The following is a 22,029-nucleotide window of genomic DNA, read 5'->3' on the forward strand; positions in this document are numbered from 1 at the left end:
ACCGTGTTTCACAAACCGGATTGACTCTTCGAGGAGTTGACCAAGAGATAGATGAAGGCAGAGCAGTCAGCGTTGTCTACATGCACTTCAACAAAGCATTTGACAAGGTTCCAAGGGATGTAGAACATCTAGTCAAGAGGAAGAAGGAAGCTAACTTAAGTTTGAGGAACCAAGGATCAGAAGCTCTAGAGAGTTACATGGGGCAGCACGGTGGCTCAGTGGTTAGCACTGCTGCCTCACAGCACTAGGGACGCGATTTCAATTCCAGCCCCAGGCGACTGTCTGTGTGGAGTTTGCACATTCTCTCCATGTCTGCGGGGGTTTCCGACAGCTGCGCCGCTTTCCACCCACAGCCCAAAGATGTGCAGGTTAGGTGAATCAGCCATGCGTTGTTCAAGAAAGGGAATAGAGATAATCCTGGGAATCACAGACCTGTCAGTCTTCTGTCTGTGATGTGCAGATTATTGGAGGGGACTCTGAGATACATGATTTATGATTCCTTGGAAAACCATAGTTTGATTAGAGAAAGTCATCATGACTTTGTAAGGGACAGGTCATGCCTCACAAATCTTATTGAATCCTTTGAGAATGTGACAAAACACATTTACGGCTCATTGAGAAAGTACAGAGCATGGGATACAGGGAAACCTGCCTGTCTGGATACAGAATTCCTGGCCCACAGAAGACAGAGGGTGATGACAGATGGAAATCATTCAGCCTGGAGCTCAGTGACCAGTGGTTTTCTGCAGGGAGAGGTCAAAAAATCTCTGCTCTTTGTGATTTTATAAATGACTTGGATGTGTGAGTGGAACAGTGGGTAAGTAGGTTTGCTAATGACACGAAGGTTGGTGGAGTGGTGAATAGTGTGGATGTCTGCTGGAGGTTGCAATGGGACATTGAAAAGATGTAGAGCTGGGCTGAGAAGTGGCAGATAAAGTCAAATCTGGAAAAGTTTGAAGTGCTGCATTTTGGAAGGTGAGACTTGAATGCAGAATACAGGGGTAAGGCAGAATACTGAATAGTGTGGAGGAACAGATGGATCTTGGATTTCATGACCAGAGATCCATCAAATCTGCCACCAAGCTGTGAGAGTGTTGTTAAGAAGGAATATGTTGTATTGGCTTTCATTAGCTGGGGGATTGAGTTTTAAAGCCATAAGGTTATGCTGCAGCTCGATACAGTCCTCTTTAGATCCCAATGAGAATATTGTGTTCAGTTTTGATCCCTTCATTACAGGAAGGATGTGGAAGCTTTAGAGAGGGTAAAGAGGAGATTTACCAGGATGCTACCTGGACTGGAGAGCATGTCTTATGAAGAAAGGTTGAGGGAGCTAAGGCTTTTCTCATTGGAGTGAAGAAGAGTGTGGTGTGATTTGGTAGAGGTGAACAAGATGGTGTGAGGCAAAGATAGAACGAACAGTGAGAGACCTCTTTATCCCATGGCATACATGGTACAGGGGGGCATAATTGTAAGGTGATTGGAGGATGGGTAAGGGGAGATTTCAGATGTAGGTTCTTTACACAGAGAATGGTGGGTGGGTGCAACGGGACATTTTAACGGACTCTTGGATAGGCACATGGATGACAGCAAAATGAAGGGTATGTAAGATAGTTTGATCTTACAGTCAAAGATGGGTATGGCATCATGACCGAAGGGTCTTGTTCTGTACTGTTCTGTGTTCTGCGTGTCATATGGTAAACTGGGTAATAAGCTCAGATCAGTGTAAAAGGATATGGCATTCAGGAGGAGCTAGTCAACTGGACAGAAAATTGGGCTTGATGGTAGGAGACAGAGGGTGATGGGAGACATGTTGTTTTTTTGACTGGAGACATGTGACCAGCGGTGGAGTGGGTCCACTGTTGTTTGTCATTTGGATAAATGGTTTGGATGGGAATATTGTTAAGTAAGTTAAGTAAAGTTTTTGGTGAAATGGTGGTAAACAGGACAGTGATGAAGGTTATCTGTGATACAACAGGATGGACAGTACTGCTGGGATAGTACTGATCTGAAGAACAGCAGATGGAGTTTAATTCGATAAATGTGAAGTGTGTCATTTTGGTGAAACAAACCAGAGTGTTACTTGTCCAGTTAATGTTAGAGCCCTGGGTCGTGTTGTCAATCAGTGACCCAGGTACACAGTTCTTTAAAAGTGGTGTCACAGATAGACAGGCTGGTGAAGAAGGCATTTGGGATGGTTTCCTTCACTGGGAAGAGCAGTAACAGTAGGAGTTGGGACGTCATGTTGTATCTGTACAAGACATTGGTCAGGTCACCATAAAAGCATTGTTGATCAGTGGGAAGAACTCATCTGGTTCACTCACCTCCTTTTGTGTAGAACATCTGACATTCTAACTTGGCCTGGCTAACATGTGACTCCAGACCCATTGCAACATGGCTGACTCTGAGCTGTCCTCTGTGTAATTAACAGTGACACCCACATCCCATGAATGAATAAATAAAAATACGTATGTCCCTCCCTACCTCTGCAAACACCTCCAGCTGCAACAATTCAGACTGGCTTTGTAACACCGTTCAGGTCCTGACCACTCTCTGTAACACTCTCACTATCTCCAGCACCTTCACCTCTCCCTGTTCCTTTTGTGACATCAAACCCTTACACTGATTCCTCTTCCCACTGCCCAACTCCTGGTAGCAGACCCTTTGCAGTCCCTTTAACACTTACTCCTAAAACATTCTCTCACTTCAGGATTTTAAGTACTTTTTGGTGATCTTCAAAGCCTCATAATCTAATGATCCATTTTGTCCTAAATGAGGGGCCGGTGGGAATTTCTTGCTGAGATTTTGACTGTTTCAGTGGAATGTTCTTTTGTTGAGTGACTTACACTGTTCCTTCAAACTGTTCATTTACAGGCACATATTTCACTCTGTTTCGCCTCATTGCCATGGTCAGTTCTCATCTCAAACCCATGTAATTGGCTGTTTTTGTTTTTAGTTGTAGTTTATCCTTTCTGTGATTCACTTTAAAACTTTATATTTCTTTAAACTGCACTTTATCACAATTTCCCAGAGGATCTCTCCAGGTGACATTACTCATTCACGAAGTTTCATCACACAACGGTCGCTCTGAGGTAGTTATGTCCCTAGCCAGTTGCACAATTTGTTATTCAAAAAAAACACCGAAATTTTTTTTTCCTGAACTCCTCTTCTAATATCACTGTTGCCAGTGTGACTGTCCCAGATTATGTGAATATTGAAGTTTCCCAAAATTATCACAATGTGTTTGTTAAAAAATTCCAATGAGTTCCTGTTTAATGCAGTGATGAACAATGGAATGCTGTTTGGTGGCCAAAACTGTTCTGCTGCTTGTGTCCTTGACAAGTAGTAGCCAGAATGTACATTCAGACTGACTCTACTTCATGATCTGAGACCAAATGATTTCTCTGTAATGCCTTTGTTATCCATTATTATTAGCGTTGCCCACGTTGCCTGAGTTTGCACAAGGTGGTGAACCATTGAATATTTATGCCCACCTTTTGTTCGCCCTGTAACCACGTCTCTCTGGTGTCTAAACCTCTTTTATCTCTGTGTCACAAATCAATCTACCTTATTGAAGAGACATTATCCATTCCAAAATAACATAATTTACTCTTTTCAACAATTTCCTATCACAGACCTATTCCCTGTTGTAGTTAATCTCTGTCCCATCCTGTTCCTTTCTGCTTGTCTTCAGCCACATTCCCACGCTGCTCCCATACTTCACCTTTTCTCTTTGCATTTGGAAAGCTCATTTCATCTGAACCCTGACCCAGCATCCTCTGTGTCAGTTTAAAGCCCTATCCCATAAACCTACCGACATAATTGGCCAGGACCCTGGTCCCAGTACAATTCCTAATGGATTATTTATTAAATCGGGTATAGGATGTGGGTGCCTCTGGCTGACCAGCCTTTCTTGCCCAGCCCTAGCTTCCTTCGAGCTAAGTAACTTGCTCGGCCATTTCAGAGGGTAATTGAGAGGCAAACACTTTGCTGTGGGGATGTCGTGTCGACCACGTGAGGATGAGCAGATATCCGTATCTAAAGAACAAGTATTTGTTTTTTTTTTGTACATCAGCAATGGTTTCATATTTATTTATGGATTGTTAATTACTATTTTTGAAATTATTAATTTCAAACTCCACCATTTCTCATGGTGGGATTCAAACCCTCTTCCCCTGAACCTTAGCTGAGGTTTTGGATACATACTCTAGCAATAATACCACTCGGCCATCACTTCGTCTGCTCACTGGGTGCTCATCCCGGAGCACTGATACCAGAGCATCATGAAGCTAAACACATTCTTCCAACATGACTGTGTGATCCTGAAGTCTTCCAGCACTCTGGTGATATCACTCAGTCTCTCTCCATGTGGTATCCCTCACTGTCTGGGTCTAATTGCTGCCTCTGTCAGCGCCTCCTGCTCTTCCAGTTACTCCAGATCCTGAGCCAACAGAATTCTCCACTCCAGAGAAATGCAACAGCACAACCCAGGGATGGAGTGGGATTTTCCAGATATCTGTGGGGTTCATTTCCATTCTCCATGTGTAACCCTCACTGCTTCAGTCTAATTTTCTATTCTGTCTATTTCTTTGTCTCCTGTAGGTATTTAGGAAGTTCCTGACTCAATAGACCTCCCAATAGCTGGGGGTCTCGTCCATCACCTCACTGAAGATGGTTGGTCAGCCAGAGAGACAAAGGGCAGGGAGATATGGAGCCTTCAATAAATCCTGCAGTGAGGTAAGATCACTCATAGTGCTTAGAGCAGGGAGCAATGAGAGGGCTCCAAACGTCGCTAATAGGACATGACATAGAGACAGTGCTGGATGGGGAGCACAGTACAGATACAGACACACCCCAGACTCAACCACCACCTCGACTTTAATTTCTGTTGCACTGAGAGAGCATGGGAAGTTCATAGTTATCAGTACAGGCCTGTGCTGTCTTAGTGAGCATCAGGACAACAGAGGGACAAGCAGGCCTCCGACGAGAGGTTGGGAATGCTGCCTGCGATCTTTCTGTTCTGTGTTCTCCCTCCATCACTGTGCTAAGACTCACTATTCTGCAACTCTGTGCCTATGGCATGGCTTGTGCACCAGTGTCTTCAGTAATTTTTAACTCCTATAATAGTTCCGGCACCTCACCTGTGACTATCGATGATACAAATATCTCAACAAAAGGCCCAGTTATCACTTCTCTAGCTTCCCACAGAGTTCAAGGGTTCACATTTTGCAAGGTGTCACCATCTATTTCCCTACATTCTATATATTCCATATCCTTTTCTACAGTAAAAACTGATGCAAAATATTCGTTTAGTATCTCTGTCTTTTAAACATTGTAATTGTAACCACGTCCACCCTTCCTCAGGAAGTTCATTCCACAATCAAAACACCCTCTGGGTAACAATTTGCCCCCATGTCTATTTTTTTGAACATCTCTCTCTTCTAACCTTAAAAATGTAGTCCCTCCTCTTGAGACTCCCCCATCCTACAGAAAAGGCAACTACCATAAAATCGATCTATATTTCATTTTCTAAAATAAACTTTCATAACATCACATCTCAAACTCCAGGCTCCAGTGAAAAAAGACTCAGCCCCCATTTTTCAGAACTCAAGCCTTCCATATCCAACAATGTCCTGGTAAATCTCTGCTGAACCCTCTGCAGCTGAATAATATCCTCCCTATAACTGGGCAACCAGAACTGGACAGAGGAGTGCAGAAGAGGCCACATAAATGTCTGGAAAAGCGCAGCAGGTCAGGCAGCATCCAAGGAACAGGAGAATCGACGTTTCGGGCACAGGCCCTTCTTCAGGAATTATGCCCGAAACGTCGATTCTCCTGTTCCTTGGATGCTGCCTGACCTGCTGCACTTTTCCAACAACACATTTTCAGCTCTGATCTCAAGCATCTGCAGTCCTCACTTTCTCCTCATAAATGTCTGCACAATCTCAACCTGACGTCCCAAATCCTCCAGTCAATGGACTGAGCAATAGCCAGGCATGCCAAGCACTGTCTTATCCATCCTGTGATGCAAACTTCAAGAATTATGTACCTGAACCCGGAGGTCCCTCTGCTCTAAAACATTAACCGAGGCCTGAACATCAATTGTATAAGCTCTACCCTTGTTTGTTTTACCAAGTGCACTACCTCGCATTTATTCAGATTGAATACCATCTACAGTTTTTCAGCCCATTCACCCATTTCATCAAGATCCCTTTGTAATCTCAAAAAACCTCCTTCACTGCCCATTATGCCACCCTCCAGCCTTCCCAGCACATCACACATGGCTGTCAATGGTACACATATCTTTGCTCGCGGCTCCACAATTTCTTCCCTAGCATTGCACAATGTCCTGTAATACACTTAATCAGGTCCTGGGTCTTTCCAATCCTTTGTGTTGTAAAATCTCCAGCACCACCTCTTCTATAATATGCCTCTTTTTAAGTCATAGAGATGGGCAGCATGGAAACAGACCCTTTGGTCCAACTCATCTATGCTAACCAGAAGATCTAAATAAATCCATCCCATTTCCCAGCATTTGGCCCATGTACCTCTAAACCCTTATTATTCATATACACATCCAGATACCTTTTAAATGTTGTCATAGTATCAGTATCTGCTACTTGCTCTCTCAGCTCATTCCATACATACATCACAATGTGCATAAAAAAGCTGTCCCTTCAGTGCCGTTTAAACCTTTCCCCTTCAACCTTAAACCTATGCTGTCTAGGTTTGGACACTCGAACCCCTGGGAAAAGACCTTGACTGTTTACCCAATCCATACCCCTCATGTTTATATAAACCTCTGTCAGGTCACCCCTCCAGTCTTCTATGCTCCAGGGAAAATAACCCCAGCTTATTCAGCAACAATCCTGGCAACATCTTGTTAATCTTTTCTGAACACTTTCAACTTTCACATCCTTCATATAGTGGGGAGACTGGAATTACAGAGAACTCCAAATGTGGTCTAACGTATTACTCTTGTTCCCTGAGTTCCCCGGTCTTTGTCCACAATACATTCTGTAGCAAAAAATGTGTTTAAGGTCTGAGCCATATCCTGCGGTTCCACACACCAATGGTCTCATTGATTTTAAGGGACATTATTTTGTCTCGAGTTACTCTTTTACTCTTAATATTTTTATACAATCATTTTTGGATTCTCCTTATCATTCTCTGCTGAGGCTATTTCATGTACCCTTTCTGCATTCCTGATTTCTACCTAAAGTGTATTGCTAAAGTCCCTGTGATCCTCAGGGATTCCCTTGATCCAGCTGGCTATACCTGACATGTTGCCCCCTTTTCCTTGACCAGCCCCTCAGTCGACAGCCAGTGTTTCCGAATGTTGTCAGCATTGATCTGCACACAACCAGGAACATGCTGGCGCTGATCGATCAGTTTATCTCACTTTTAAAATATTCTCACTTGCCAGACTTCCCTTTCCCTGCAAATAGACTCCCCAATCACCTTTTGAGAGTTCCTGGCAAATATTATCAAGATTAGTCTGGCCCCATTTTATAACTTGAACCTGTGGACCAGCCCTGTCCTTTTCCATTGCTATTTTCAAACTAATAGACTTGAGTCACTTTGGCAAAATGCTTTCCCACTCACACCTCAGTCCCTTTCCCGACCTTGTTTCCCAAGGGGAGGTCAGGTTTTGCCCCTTTCTCTTTTCAGGCCATTTACATATTGATTGGAGTTTTCTGGAACACAATTACCAAATTCCTCCCTTGCAAACACTGAACACTGGCAGTCCCAGTCGAGGTTTGGAAAGTTTAAAAACCCCAAACATAACAGCCCTATTATTATGATTGATATTTGAGATCTCCTCATATGTTTGCCCCTCAGTCTGCCACTGATTATTCGGGGTCAGTAGGACAATCGTGTCAGAGTGATGACCCATTCTTATTTCTCAGTTCCACTAACATAGTGTCACTGAGTGATCCCACAGGAATATCCTCTCTATGTACTGATGTAATGATTCATGCAATGAAAACCCCCCACCACACGTCCTCTCTTGCCTCCCCTTCGATGCTTCCTGTAGCATCTCCACTTTGACACAATGAACTGCCAGTCCTGTCCCTCCCTCAGCTTTGTTTCTGTAATAACTATAATATCCCAGTCCCATGTTCCAGTCCATGCCCTGAGTTCATCTTCCTTAGCTGTCAGGCCCCTTGCATTGAAATAAATGCAGTTTAATCATCAGTTCCCCCTCCCCCATTCCCTGCTATGCTCTTGCCTGCCTTTTCTGCTGAAATTGCTGTCTTTAATTTGTGCACCAACCTCAATCTTCTTTCTGGCTTTATGACTGTTTAAGGTGCAACACCCTGCCAGATTAGATTATATCCTCTCAAGCAGCTCTAACAATTCGCCCCATCAGGATGTGGGTCCCCCTCCTGCTCCCAGTTTAGGTGCCTTCCCCACCCTGTCAACCTGTGCTGACACCTTCAGACATCCAGGGACTTGCCCACCAAGGTCCCGGTGTTACTCAGTTCTCCAGGAGGACCTACCCTTCATGATGTATATCCTTCGCTTATGAGACTTCCCACAGTGCATTACCTCACAGTGATCAGAAGTAAACTCCATCTGCCATTACTCAGAGTGTGTACGACTCTGAGTATGACTAACTTCATCCAGTCTCCCCAAACGTCCCTACCTCTAATTGTCGAGAGAATGCACAACCCTCCCTGTTGTGTTAACCTCCTCCAGTCCCTCTCATGGACACCATCTATGTAAGCTTCTCCTGTTCCTGACTATATTTTCCTCCTGTTCCAATAAACCCTTGTGAACTTTGTGACCTAGTCCAATCTCTGCAGTGCTCTGTATAATCAGCCTCACTGTGCCTGGAACCTGGCTTCAATTCCAGCCTTGGCCGACTGTCTGTGTGGACTTTGCATGTGCTCCCTCCTAACTGTGTGGGTTTCTTCTGGGTGCTCTGGTTTCCTGCCATCGTCCAACATTTGCACGATACGTGATTGGCCATCATAACTTGACTGTAGTATTCAGGCAAGTGTGGTTTAGGTGAGTTCACCATGAGGAATGCAGGGTTTATTGGACAGGGAGAGGGATGGGTCTGGTTAGGATGCTCTTTAGAGGGGTTGGTGTGGACTTGTTCGGCCGAATGGCCTGTATCCACATTGTGGAGATTCTAGTCAGATTATTGCCCAGTCCTGTCAACCATCCCTTTCTCTTGAACCTTGCCTCATCCCCAATACTCCCCATATATGTGTAATCTCCAACAGACTCTAAAACACTCCTTGCCTATGTAAGCTTCTCCAGTCCTTACCACGATCGATATGACTGTCACCTCTTCCTGCTTTTAGAACCTTCCCTATAACTCTTGCCATTTGTTACAGCACTCCCAATCACTGTTCCATCATGAAACCCCGAAAAACATTTATGTCTCTGTAAACTCATCTGGAGTAAGTGAGGATTGCAGATGCTGGAGATCAGGGCTGAAAATGTGTTGCTGGAAAAGCGCAGCAGGTCAGGCAGCATCCAAGGAGCATCCAAGGAGCAGGAGAATCGACGTTTCGGGCATCGAAACTCATCTGGAGTGTCTATACTTTCTTTTGACAGTCCCGTTCTGAGACTTTCTCTATATCAAAAAAGTCATTACGTGTAGGTAACCCTTATTATTGTAACCTCCCTCCAGTCTTACTGCACTGAGGATCTGTAGAAGCTCTTTTCAAACCGACAGCCATCTCTGTGTCTGTAATCTCCTCCACTCCCCATAATACATTGTCTCAGAGCTCCTCTGTAGTCCATTAATCATTCCCTAACACTGTCTGTATCAATATCACATACTCCAAAAACACAACCTTCCCTTTCTGTGTAAATCCCTACACCGGTCCCTATCCCCCTCAGCTCCGTATAACAATACGACCCTCCATGTCTGTGTATTCACCCTCAGTCCTACATCCCTCCCTATCTGTGTAACCTTCTCCATGCATTTTTGCTTCAGTCTCTTCAACTTTCCCTGTGAGTGTAATATCTTCCGGAACCAAAAGCTCTCCCTCTCTTTAAGTTTCTCAGGCCACACAGCCCTCACTATCTGTAATCTACTCCTGTCAGAGAACCCTTCCTCTGTGAACTGCTCCAACTCTTCAACTCACCATAAGCTCCTGAAGCTCTTACAGCCCTCCCTGTCTACATAACCTCTTCCAGTCCCTAAAACGCCATCAGTCTGTGGGGACTCTACCCCCATCCCTATCTGTGTTATCCTCTCAGGTCCCTGCAACACTTCCGATCTGTAAATCCCACTCCAATGCCTGTGCCTCTCCCGATCCTGTTCCTACAAGACTCATTAACTGTGTAACATCCTCGCGTCACTATCACCCACTCTGTCATTGTAAGCTCCTCCAGTCTCTCCATCATCTACCTATCTCCATAACATTCTCCAGCTCTTACACCCATATCTGTGTAAACATCAACCTCCCCTCCAACACTCCCTACCTCAGGAACTTCCTCCTGTTTGTGCTATGCTCCCTTATCTGTGAAACTGTCTCCAACCAAAATTTCTACCGCAATCTCTGAAAGAAGGATCCGGATTCCACAGCCTCCATGTCTAAATAACCCCCAGAACCTAAGACTTCCTATATCTATAAGCATCTTCAGTCATGATAATCTTCATTATCTGTTTGTTCTTCCAGTCGATAGAAACATCTTTATCTCTGTAATCTGCTCAACTCCCTAAAACACTCCCTGTCTGTATAATCCAGCCCTGGCCTACAAACATCCTTATCCCTGTAAACTTCTCCATCCCTCCCAACATTCCCATCTCCATGGACCCCTGTCAGCCCTACAGCGCTCTCCACATTCCTGTAACCTCCTGTGGGTCTATGGTCCTCCTTCCCTGTGAAACCACCTCCAGTCCCCACATCCCTCCCAATCTGGGTCCTCTGCTCCAGATCAGACCATTGCTGTCTCTGTAAACACCTCCACTCCTGACAACTCTTCCCATTTGTGTAACCTCGTTCAGACCCCATACTCTCCAGCTTCCTGAATCCTCCTCCTGCCATTGCAACCAAAACCACATGTTTATGTAACAACCTCCAGTGCTTTAACCTCCCCAACTCAGTAACCTCTTGCAGTCCTAACAAACCACCTAAACTGTGAAATCTGTCATTTCCCCACAATCCTCCCTCCCTCCCTCTCTCCCTCCTCAAATACCTTCATCATCATGAAACCTCACAATTACTGAAGCCTCCTTTTGGTATTGCAACCCTCCTAATGTCTGCAACATCCTCCTGCCCTGATATCCCTCACTACCTCTGTACCCCCCACCACCCTCCAGTGCCCTTCTGGGGAACATGGCCGAGGAGGGAAGATTTGTAGAGTCCGGTCCATGTTACGGAGGTAGAATCCTGGGAATTACAGATTTAATCTTATGTTTGTGAAGTGCAGATTATTGGACAGGATTCTAAAGACTGGTTTTCCAAGTAGTCATAAATCCTTAGTTAAAGGTTAGACAGTCGGCATGGGTTTGTGTGGGGCAGGTCATGCCTCACAATCCTTATTGAATTATTTGATGATATGGCAGAATACTTTGATGGCTCATTCAGAAAATAAGGAGGCATGGGATACAGGGAAATCTGTCTGTCTGGATACAGGATTGGATGGCCCAGATAAGACAGAGGGTGGCAGCAGATGGACAGTATTAAGCCTGGAGCTCAGTGACCAGTGGGGTTCTGTAACAATCAGCTCTGGGACTCTGCTCTCTGTGATTTTTGTAAATGAGTTGGATGTGGATGTTGGAGAGTGGGTTAGTAAGTTTGCCAATCACACCAAGGTTGGTGGAGTGGTGGGGAATGTGGAGGGCTGTTGGAGGTTGCAATGGGATATTGACAGGACGCAGAGCTGGGCTGGAAGTGGTAGATGGAGTTCAATCTGGAAAAGTGTGAAGTGATTCTTTCTGGAAGGTCGAATTCAAATGCAGAATACAGGGTGAAAGGCAGAATACTTGGCAGTGTGGAGGAACAGATAGATCATAGGGTGCATGTCAATTATTCCCTCAAGTTGCCATGAACGTTGATAGGGTTGTTAAAAAGGCATATGTTGCATTGGCTTTTCTTAGAGGGGGATTGACTGTAAGAGCCGTGAGGTTTTACTGCATCTTTATAACATCCTGGTGAGACCACACTTGGAATATTGTGTTCAGTTCTGGTCCCCTGTTACAGGAAGGATGTGCAAGTTTTAGAGAGTGTACACAGGAGATTTACCAGGATGCTGCATGGAATGGAGGGCATTTCTTATGGAGAAAGGTTGAGGGAGCTAAGGCTTTTCTTATGGGAGTGAAGAAGGGAGTGGAGCGACCTGGGTAGAGGTGAACAAGGTGATGAGAGGCACAGAGAGAGTGAATAGTCAGAGACCTTTCCTCCCATGGAATAAATGGTTATTACAAGGCAGCATAATTTTCAGGTGAATGGAGGATGGATAAGAGGATAGAGAATGGTAGGTGGTAGGATGAATTGCCAATGGTGGGAGTAAAATTAGACACATGCGGGACATTTAATAGACTCTTGGATAGACACATGGATGATAGTAAAATGAAGGGTATGTAGGTTAGTTTGATCTTAGTCGGATAAAAGGTGAGCATGAAAACATGTGTTAAGGGTCTTGGGCTGAACTGTTCTGCGTTCTGTGTTCTGTCTGATACACTGACCTGAGCTTATTACCCAGTTTAAAAGGATATGGCATTCAGGAGGAGCTGGTGAACTGGATACAAAATTGGCTTGATGGTTGTAGACAGAGGGTGGTGGGAGACATGTTGTTTTTTTGACTGGAGACATGTGACCAGCGGTGGAGTGGGTCCACTGTTGTTTGTCATTTGGATAAATGGTTTGGATGGAAATATTGGTTTCCTGGTAAGTAATTGTTTTGGGTGACACTGAAATTGGTGGGAAAGTGGACAGTGAAGAAGGTTATCTTATACAACAGGATGAACAGTACTGCTGGGATAGTGAGCTGAAGAATAGCAGATGGAGTTTAATTAGATAAATGTGAAGTGTTCCATTTTGGTGAAACAAACCAGGGTGAGTCTTGTACAGTTAATGTTCGGGCACTGGGTAGTGTTCTCAGTCAGAGACCCAGGGATGCAGGTAGACAGTTCTTTGAATGTGGTGTCACAGGTAGACAGGCTGGTGAAGCAGGCATTTAGGATGGTTACCTTCATTGGGGAGAGCATTAAGAGTAAGAGTTGGGATGTCATGTTGTATCTGTAAAAGACATTGATGGGGCCACCATTAAAACATTGTTGATCAGTGGGAAGAACTCATCTAGTTCACAAACCCCCTTTAGGGAAAGACATCAAATATTCTAACCTGGTCTGGCCGACATGTGACTCCAGACCCACAGCAATATGGCTGACTCTGAGCTGCCCTCTGGGTAATTAGCAGAAGGGTCAAAGAACGTTGTTCCTGGCAGTGACACCCACATCCCATGAATGAATATTTCAAAAAAAAACCTATGTCCCTCCCTACCTTTGCAAACCCCTCCAGCTGCAGCAATCCGTACTGGCTTTGTAACACCGTTCCGACCCTGACCACTCTCTGTAACACTCTCACCACCTCCAGCACCTTCACCTCTCCCTGTTCCTATCGTGTCAATGAACCCTGACCCTGGCTCCCCTTCCCTCAGCCCCCCTCCTGTGAGCAGACCCATTGCAATCCATTAACATTTACTCCTAAAACACTCTCTCTCTTCAGGATTTTAAGTACTGTTTGGTGATCTTCTCAGCCTCATAATCTAGTATGATCCCTTTTGTCCTGAGTGAAGGATCAGTGGGAATTTCTTGCTGAGGTTTTTACTGTTTCAATTGAATGTCCTTTTGTTGAGTGTTTTACACTGTTCCTTCAAATGTTTTCCACTGTTCATTTACTGACACACGTTTGTCTGTTTAGCCCGTTTACTTTGGTCAGTTCTCCTCTGTAACTGGCTATTTTTGTTTCTAGTTGTAGCTTGTCCTTTCTGTGATTCACTTTAAAACTTTATATTTCTTTAAACTGCACCTTATCACAATTTCCCGAAGGATCTCTGCAGGTGACATTACTCATTCACTAAGTTTCATTACACGGTCGCTCTGCGATAGTTATGTCTCTAGCTAGTTGCGCAATGTGTTTTTCAAAGAAACACTGAAAAAAAATCTCCGAGCTCCTTTTCCAATATCAATCTTGTCCGTGTAATTGTCCAGATTATACAAATATTGAAGTTTTCCAAAATTATCATAATGCCCTTGTTAAAAAATTCCAATGAGTTCCTGTGTAATACAGTGATGAACAATGGAATGCAGTTCGGTGGCTTGTGTCCTTGGCAAGTAGTCGCCAGAATTTACATTCAGACTGAATATACTTCACGTTCTGAGGCCAAATGCTTTCTCTGTCATGCCTTTGTTATCCATTATTGTTTGTGTTGTCCATTTTGCCTGAATTTGCACAAGATTGTGAACCACTGAATATTTTTTGTTCACCCTGTATTCATGTCTCCCAGCTGTCTAAATCACTTTTATCTCTGTTTCTCAAATCCATCTACCTTATTAGAGAGACGTTGTCCACTCAAAAAAAACCCACAACTTACTGTTTCCCACAATTTTCTGTCACAAATCTTTTCGCTGATGTACAATTTTAGTTAAACTCTGTCCATTCCTGCTCCGTTCTGCTTGTCTTCAGCCACGCTCCCATACTGTTCCGATGCTCCACGTTTTCTCTCTGGATTTGGAAAGCTCCTTTCACCTGAACCCTGTCCCAGCATCCTCTCTGTCAGTTTAAAGCCCTGTTCATAAACCTACCGACATGATTGGCCAGGACACTGGTCCCAGCACGGTTCCAGTGGGAGCATTCTAATGTATTATTTATTAAATCAGGTATGGGCTGTAGGTGTCTCTGGCTGACCAGCCTTTCTTGCCCAGCCTCCCTAACGTTGAACTAAGTTGCTTGCTCGGCCATTTCAGAGGTTCTTTGAGAGGCAAACACATTGCTGTGGGGATGTCATGCAGACCACGTCAGGATGGGCAGATGTCCATCTCGAAAGGACAAGTGTTTGGGTTTTTTGTACATCCGCAATGGTCTCATACTTATTTGTGGATTGTTAATTACTATTTTTAAAATTATTGATTTCAAATTCCACCATTTCTGATGGTGGGATTCCAACCTGCCTCCCTTGACCATTAGCTGAGGTTTGGGATACATGCTCGAGCAATAATACCACTCGGCCATCACTTCACCTGCTCACTGGTTGCTCATTCCTGACCAGTTATATCAGTGCATGATGAAGCAAAACATGTTCTTCCAAAACAGTTGTGTGATCCTGTTATCTTCCAGCACTCTGGTGATATCACGTAGTCTCTCTCTCTCTTTCTCTCTCTCTCTCTCTATTGAAGCTACACCAGATCCTGAGCCAACAATATTCTCCACTCCAGAGAGAGGAGGCAGCACAGGCCAGGGATGGAGACTGGGATTTTCCAGGTCTCTGTGGTGGTACACAGTGCCATTTTTAATCGTCAATGTATCAGTCTAATTTCCCATTCTGTCTATTCGTCTGTCTCCTGTAGGTACTCGGGAAGGTTCAGACTCAATTAACTTCCCAGCTGCTGGGTGTCTCATCCATCACCTCATTGAAGACGGTTGGTCAGCTAGAGAGACAAAGGGCAGGGAGATCTGGAACCTTCAATACATCCTGCAGTGAGGTAAGATCACTCACAGTGCACAGAGCAGAGAGCAATGAAAGAGCTCCAAGTATCGGCTAACAGGACATGACATAGATACAGTGCTGGATGGGGAGCACAGTTCACACATACCACACGCTCAAACTCCACTCTTTCTGGACGTTCTGTTGTACTAAGACTCACTACTCTGCAACACTGTATCTATGGTATGGCTTATGCACCAGTGTCTCCAATAATTTGTAACTCCTATAACAGTTCCTATCTCTGTAACCTCCTCCTAGCCTGATTGTCCCTCCACATATTTGAAATGTACTGCATTCCAGACTACCATCACTATCTCTGTAACTTGCTTCAGTGTCCACAACATTCCTTATCTCGGTCGTCTCCTCCTCCAATAACTGGAGACAGAGCCATGGAGCTCAGAAACTTTTCCTTCAACCCAACTAGTCCATGCTGACCAGAGTCCATGAACGAGTCGCGTTTCCCTGCATTTGACTGGTATCCCTTCAAACTTCTCCCCCCCACGTACCTGCCCAAATTGAACATATCTCTACCACTTCCCCTGGAAGCTCATTCCATAGTTGCACCATCCTCTGTGTAGAAACTTTTCTCCTAAAATCGCTTTTAAGTCTTTCCTCTCCCATCTCATATTTATGCCCACTAGAACACAGAACATGACAGCGCAATACAGGCCCTTCGGCCTTCGATTTTGCACCAACCTGTGGAACCAATCTGGAGCCCACCGAACCAACACTATTCCAATTCTTGTCCAGATGCCTATCCAATGACCGTGTAAATGCCCTTAAAGTTGGCGAGTCTACCACTGTTGCAGGCAATGCATTACATGCCCCGACTAATCTGTGTAAAGAACCTACCTCTGGCATCTGTCCCATATCTATTTATTAATATTAATATCTACCTCAATTTAAAGCTATCTCCCCTTGTGCTAGGCTTCGCCATCCAAGAGAAAAGGCTCTCACTATCCAACCCATCTCACCTGCTGATTATCTTATTTGTCTCAATTAATTGACCTCAAACACATTCTCTTGAACAAAAACAGCTTAAAGTCCCTCAGCCTTTCCTCATAAGACCTTCCCTCCATACCAGGTAACTTCCTAGTAAATCTCCTCTGAATCCTTTCCAAAGCTTACACATCCATCCTGAACAAATGTGGCCACACCCAGAGTTTTGTACAGCTGCAGCATGATCTAATGGTTCTGAAACTCAATCCCTCTACCAAGACAAGCTCACGCACTGAATGGCTTCTTAAAAAAACCCATAAAACTAGGTGGCAACTTTGAAGGATCTATGTACATGGACATAGAGATCTCTCTGTTCATCTGCACTGCCAAGAATCTTACCATTATCCCAGTACCCTGTGTTCCTGTTACTCCCTACAGAGTGAATCACCTTACACCTTTCCACATTCAAAGCCATTTGCCAACTTTCAGTCCAGCTGTCTATCTATACCTTTCTGTAACCTACAACATCCTTCGTCACTATCCACAACTCTACCCATCTTAGTGCCTTCTGCAAATTTACTAACCCATCCTTCAATGCCCTCATTCAGGTCATTTGTATAATTGACAGCAACAGTGGACCCAAAACACAACCTGGTAGTAACCACCAGTAACTGAACTCCAGGATCGATATTTCCCATCAACCACTACCCTCTGCCTTCTTTCAGTGAGCCAATGTCTGATCCAAACTACTAAATCACCCACAATCCCATGCCTCCGTATTATCGGCAATGGCCTACCACGGGGAACCGTAACAAACGCCTTACTGAAATACATATACACCATATCAACAGCTTTACCCTCATCCATCTCTTTGTTCACCTTGTTAAAGTACTCAATAAGGTTTGTGAGAGCATGACCTACCCTTTACAAAATCGTGTTGGCTGTCCCTAATCAACTAACTCATCTCCAGATGATTATAAATCCTATCCCCTACAAGCCTTTCCAACACTTTACCCAGAATCAAAGTAAGGCTCACAGGTCTATAACTACCAGGATTGTCGCCACTCCCCTGCTTGGGGTGGCACGGTGGCACAGTGGTTAGCACTGCTTCCTCACAGCGCCAGAGACCCGGTTTCAATTCCTTCCTCAGCCAATGGTCTGTGGAGTTTGCACATTCTCGCCAAGTATGTGTGGGTTTCCTCCGGGTGTTCCGGTTTCCTCCCACAGTCCAAAATGTGCAGGTTAGCTGAATTGGCCATGGTAAATTGGCCATCGTGTTCGGTGAAGGGGTAAGGAATGGGTCTGGGTGGGTTGCTCATCAGAGGGTCGGTGTGGACTTGTTGGGCCGAAGGGCCTGTTTCCACACTGTAAGTAATCTAATCAAAAGGGACAACATTTGCTCTCCTCCAACCTTCTGGCACTATTCCTGTAAACAATGACGACATAACGATCAAAGCCAAAGGCTTGGCAATCTCCTTCCTGGAATTCCAGAGAATCCAAGGATAAATCCCATTCGGCCTCGGGGACTTATCTATTTTTGGACTTTGCAGAATTGCTAACACCTCCTCCTTCTGCACTTCAATCCAATCTAGTTATGGACTCCACTGCCCTGGGGTAAAGACGTTGGCTAATCAACTTACCTGCATCCCTCGTGGTTTTAATCATCGTCCTGTGATTTGTATCATCGAAGGACAATGATGCAAATAGTTCTGCTCATGTCCATGCCACTACTTTGCTTCAACGTTCTGGGATACACTTGTTCAGGACCTAGGGCTTTCTCTACCTTTATGTTTGAAGACCTCCAGCACCACCTCTTCTGTAATGGGGACTCTTTACAAACCATCACTGTTTCTTTAACTGACTTGTCCGCAGTAATTTGTGACATAAAATGTTCATTTAGGGTCTCGCCCATCCCCTGTGGTTCCACACATGGATGGCCTTATTGATCTTTGCGGGGCCCTATTGTCTCTCTAGTTGCTTTTTGTATGTGTGTGCTGTAGAATTTCCGTGCATTCTCCTTAGCTTTGGCTGGTAAGGTTATCTCATTCCCCGATGTTGCTTTCCAGCTTATCCAGCTTTTCCGTTTTCTCAAACCCTTCAGTATCAGTAACATCTTCGTCAATCCTTGCTCCATTTACAGTTTCAGGAAATGCTTCCTAAAGCAGGAGGATCAGAATTCTATGCAGTACTCCAACTGGGGACTCAGCAGTGTCTTGTACAGCCATATCATAATGTACCAGCTCATGTCCTCAATGCACTGACCCATGACGGCAAGTGTGCCTAATGTCACTTTCCCCATCCTGTCCACCTGCGATGCCACTTCAAGGAACAATGTAACTGTACCCCTTGGTCTCTCTCTGTGTTCGACAACACTGCCCAAGGCCCAACCATTAACTGTTAGTCCGCCCTAGTTTACCTTAACAAAATCCATCACCTTCATCCAACTCCATCTTTCATTCCTTGGCCCGCTGGCTCAGTTGTTCGCAATCCCCTTTGATAACTGTATTCCCAGCCCACTATAACCCATGTTATATACGGACCTTTATCAATAAACTTCCTAACAATGACTCCTATGCTCTTACAGAATATTTTCTGTAAATGATGCATGACAGTGGATGTAGCACTGTTCCTTATGGCACACTGCTGGTCGTAGGCCTCCAGTCTACACAACAACCCTCTCCCACCACTCTGTTTCCGACTGTCAAGCCAATTTTGTATCCGGTTGGCTATCTAACCCTGATCCCATGTGATCTAACCTTACTAACCAGTGTTCCACGCTAAGCCTTGTCCAAGGCCTTGCTGTGGTCAGGATAGACACAGTCTCCTGTTCTGTCTTCTTCTATCTTCTTAGTCACGTCTTCAACAAACTCAGGCAAGTTTGTGAGACATTACTTGTGTACTTTGTGTTAACTGTCCCTAATCAATCCTTGCCTTTCGAAATGCATGTAACTCCTGTTCCTCGGATCCCCCCCTCCCACACCGTATGCACCACAAACATCAAGCCAATTGGTCTTTCGGTGCCCGGCTTTCCCTCACAGCAGTTTTAAACACTGGCATAACATTAAATACCCTGCAGGCTTCCAGCTCATCACCCGGGGCTGTCACTGATAGAAATACCTCTTTAAGGGGCAATTCTTCCTGAGTTTTCCCCCAATGTCCTCAGATATACATGATTAGCTCGAGAGCTTTGTCTTTCTTTAATGCGTTTTTAAAACTCAAGCTCCTCATGTTCTGTTATGCGGAGTCTTTTGAAGACTTTATTTCCCTGACTTCCCCAGTCTTTAAGTACTGATGTGAAATTTTCGTCAAGTATCTCACCCACCTTCTGTGGTTCCACAGATGGATTATCCCATTGATCTTTAATGGGGCACATTCTGTCTCTAGTTAATCTTCTATTGTTAGTATTCATGTAGAATTCCATTGGATCTGACTTATCATTATCAGCCAAAGTTTTCTCAGGTCTCCTTACTGCTTTCCCTCTTCAGTGTATTACTGTACCCGCAATGTTCTTCGAGGAATCCAGCTGACCATATATGACATGGACTGCCTTTTTCTTGACCAGAACCTCAATATCCCCAGTCATCCAGAATTTCCTACTTGTAATCAGCATTGTCCTTCACACGAACAGAAATATCCTCACCCTGAACTCTCATTTTATCACTCTTTTGAAAGCTTCGCACCTGCCTGAGGTCCATTTACCTGCAAATAGTCTCCACAAACAACAGTTAAAAGCTCCTAACAGAGACCTTCTGGATTGGGGCAGGACAATGTTGATGGTTCACTTGTGGACCAGGCCTGTCCTTTTCCATAACTGTTTTCAACCTAATACAGTTGTGTCACTTTGTCAAAACTATCCCAACTAATACCTCAGTCCCTTTCCCTCCCTTGTTCCTCAAGGGGAGGTCAGGTTTGGCCCCTTTCTCCAGGGGGAGGGTGAACAACCAGTGGTAATTGTGTACATCAGTACACATGACATAGATAGAGTTGGATGGGTTCTAGTCAAGTGAGTATCGGGAGTTAGGTAAGAAGGTGAAAAGCAGGGCTACAAGGGTAGTGAGCTCCAGATTGCTCCCAGTGCCGCTCGCCAGTAAATATGGAAATAGAAAGATAAGGCAGATGGATGAGTGCCTGAGGAGCTGGTGGAGGGGGAAGGGTTTTTACCTCTTGGATCATTGGGATCTCTTCTGAGGTCGCGGTGACCTGGACAAGGGGGACGGGTTGGACTTGAACCAGGGGGGCAGTAGCAACCTGGGGGTGAATATTTGCTAGTGTTACCTGGGAGGGCTTAATCTAGTTTGCCAGGGGATTGGGATTCTGAAAAAGAGAGACCATTGGCCAGTCAGAGGAAAATACACCAGCCACCGAGAGCAAGTTTCCTATTCAGGATATCCAAGAACACAGTCAAGGGACGGAAAAGACTTCTGGTTTAAAGGGCATTTATTTCATGAGGCCTGACTGGGAAGGCAGACGAGCTCAGAGCATGGATTGGCTCTGGGGACTGGGATATTATAGCCTTAACAGAAACATGGCTGAGAGAAGGGCAGGACTGGCAGCTCAGTGTTCCCGGACACAGAGGGTGCAGGTGTGACAGAAAGACATGTAAGTGAGGAGGGGGAGTTGCGCTTTTGATAAGGGAGAACATAACAGCAGTGGTCAGAGAGGATACTCCTAAAGCGTCATTTAATGAGGCCATATGGTTAGGACTTAGAAAGAAGAAGGGGGTGGTAACTTTGTTGGGACTGCATTACAGACTCGCAAATAGCCAGTGGGTATGAGAAGAGCAACTGTGTAGAGAGATTGTAGACAGCTGCAGGAATAAGAGAGTAGTATTGATTGTAGATATTAATTTCCCCTGAATTGACTGGGCCACTCAGAATAAAAAAGGCCCGTATGGGTTGGAATTTGTCAAATGTATCCAAGAAAGTTTCCTAGATCAATATGTATACCGTCCTATTCTACTCAGGTGGGCGCAACATTGGACCCTCACTGAGAAAACAAGGTCAGAAAGTGTTTGAAGTGTCAGTTGGAGAGCACTTTGGGTCCAGTGACCGCAACTGTCTTAGTTGTAACGTAACTATGGAAAACGATAGGAGAGGTCCACAGGTTAAGGAGCTGTCCTGGAACACGGCCAGTTTTGGGGCCATGAAACAGGATGTAGCAGAGGTTGAGTGAGTGAGTCTGTTTGAAGGAAAGAAACGACTGGAAAATGGGAGGCTTTTAAAAGTGTGATACTGAAAATCCAGGGTCAGTATGTAACTGTTAGGGTGAAGGGAAAATGGCAGGTTTAGGGATCCCTGGCTGATGAGGGATATTGAGGCTCTGGTCTGGAAATGAAGATGGTATACATTGGGTTTAAGGGTTCCATATCTACCTAAACTCTTCCAGCCCTAAAGACACAATCAATCTGTGGAGACC

General features: G+C 44.7%; 1 protein-coding gene across 1 annotated transcript in view; it reads left to right on the plus strand.

Annotated features, from left to right (window-relative positions):
- The window catches only part of LOC140458580 (uncharacterized), a 107,055-nt gene that overhangs the window by 36,987 nt on the left and 48,039 nt on the right, over positions 1–22,029 (plus strand). The window contains exons 5-6 of the mRNA XM_072553341.1: positions 4,600–4,734; positions 15,539–15,673. Of these exons, the coding sequence (XP_072409442.1) occupies positions 4,669–4,734; positions 15,539–15,673 (201 nt within the window). The 5' untranslated portion in view covers positions 4,600–4,668. The remainder of the gene's footprint in view (positions 1–4,599; positions 4,735–15,538; positions 15,674–22,029) is intronic.

This window comes from Chiloscyllium punctatum, chromosome 33 (genome assembly GCF_047496795.1).
Source record: "Chiloscyllium punctatum isolate Juve2018m chromosome 33, sChiPun1.3, whole genome shotgun sequence".
NCBI classification, from domain to species: Eukaryota; Metazoa; Chordata; class Chondrichthyes; order Orectolobiformes; family Hemiscylliidae; genus Chiloscyllium; species Chiloscyllium punctatum.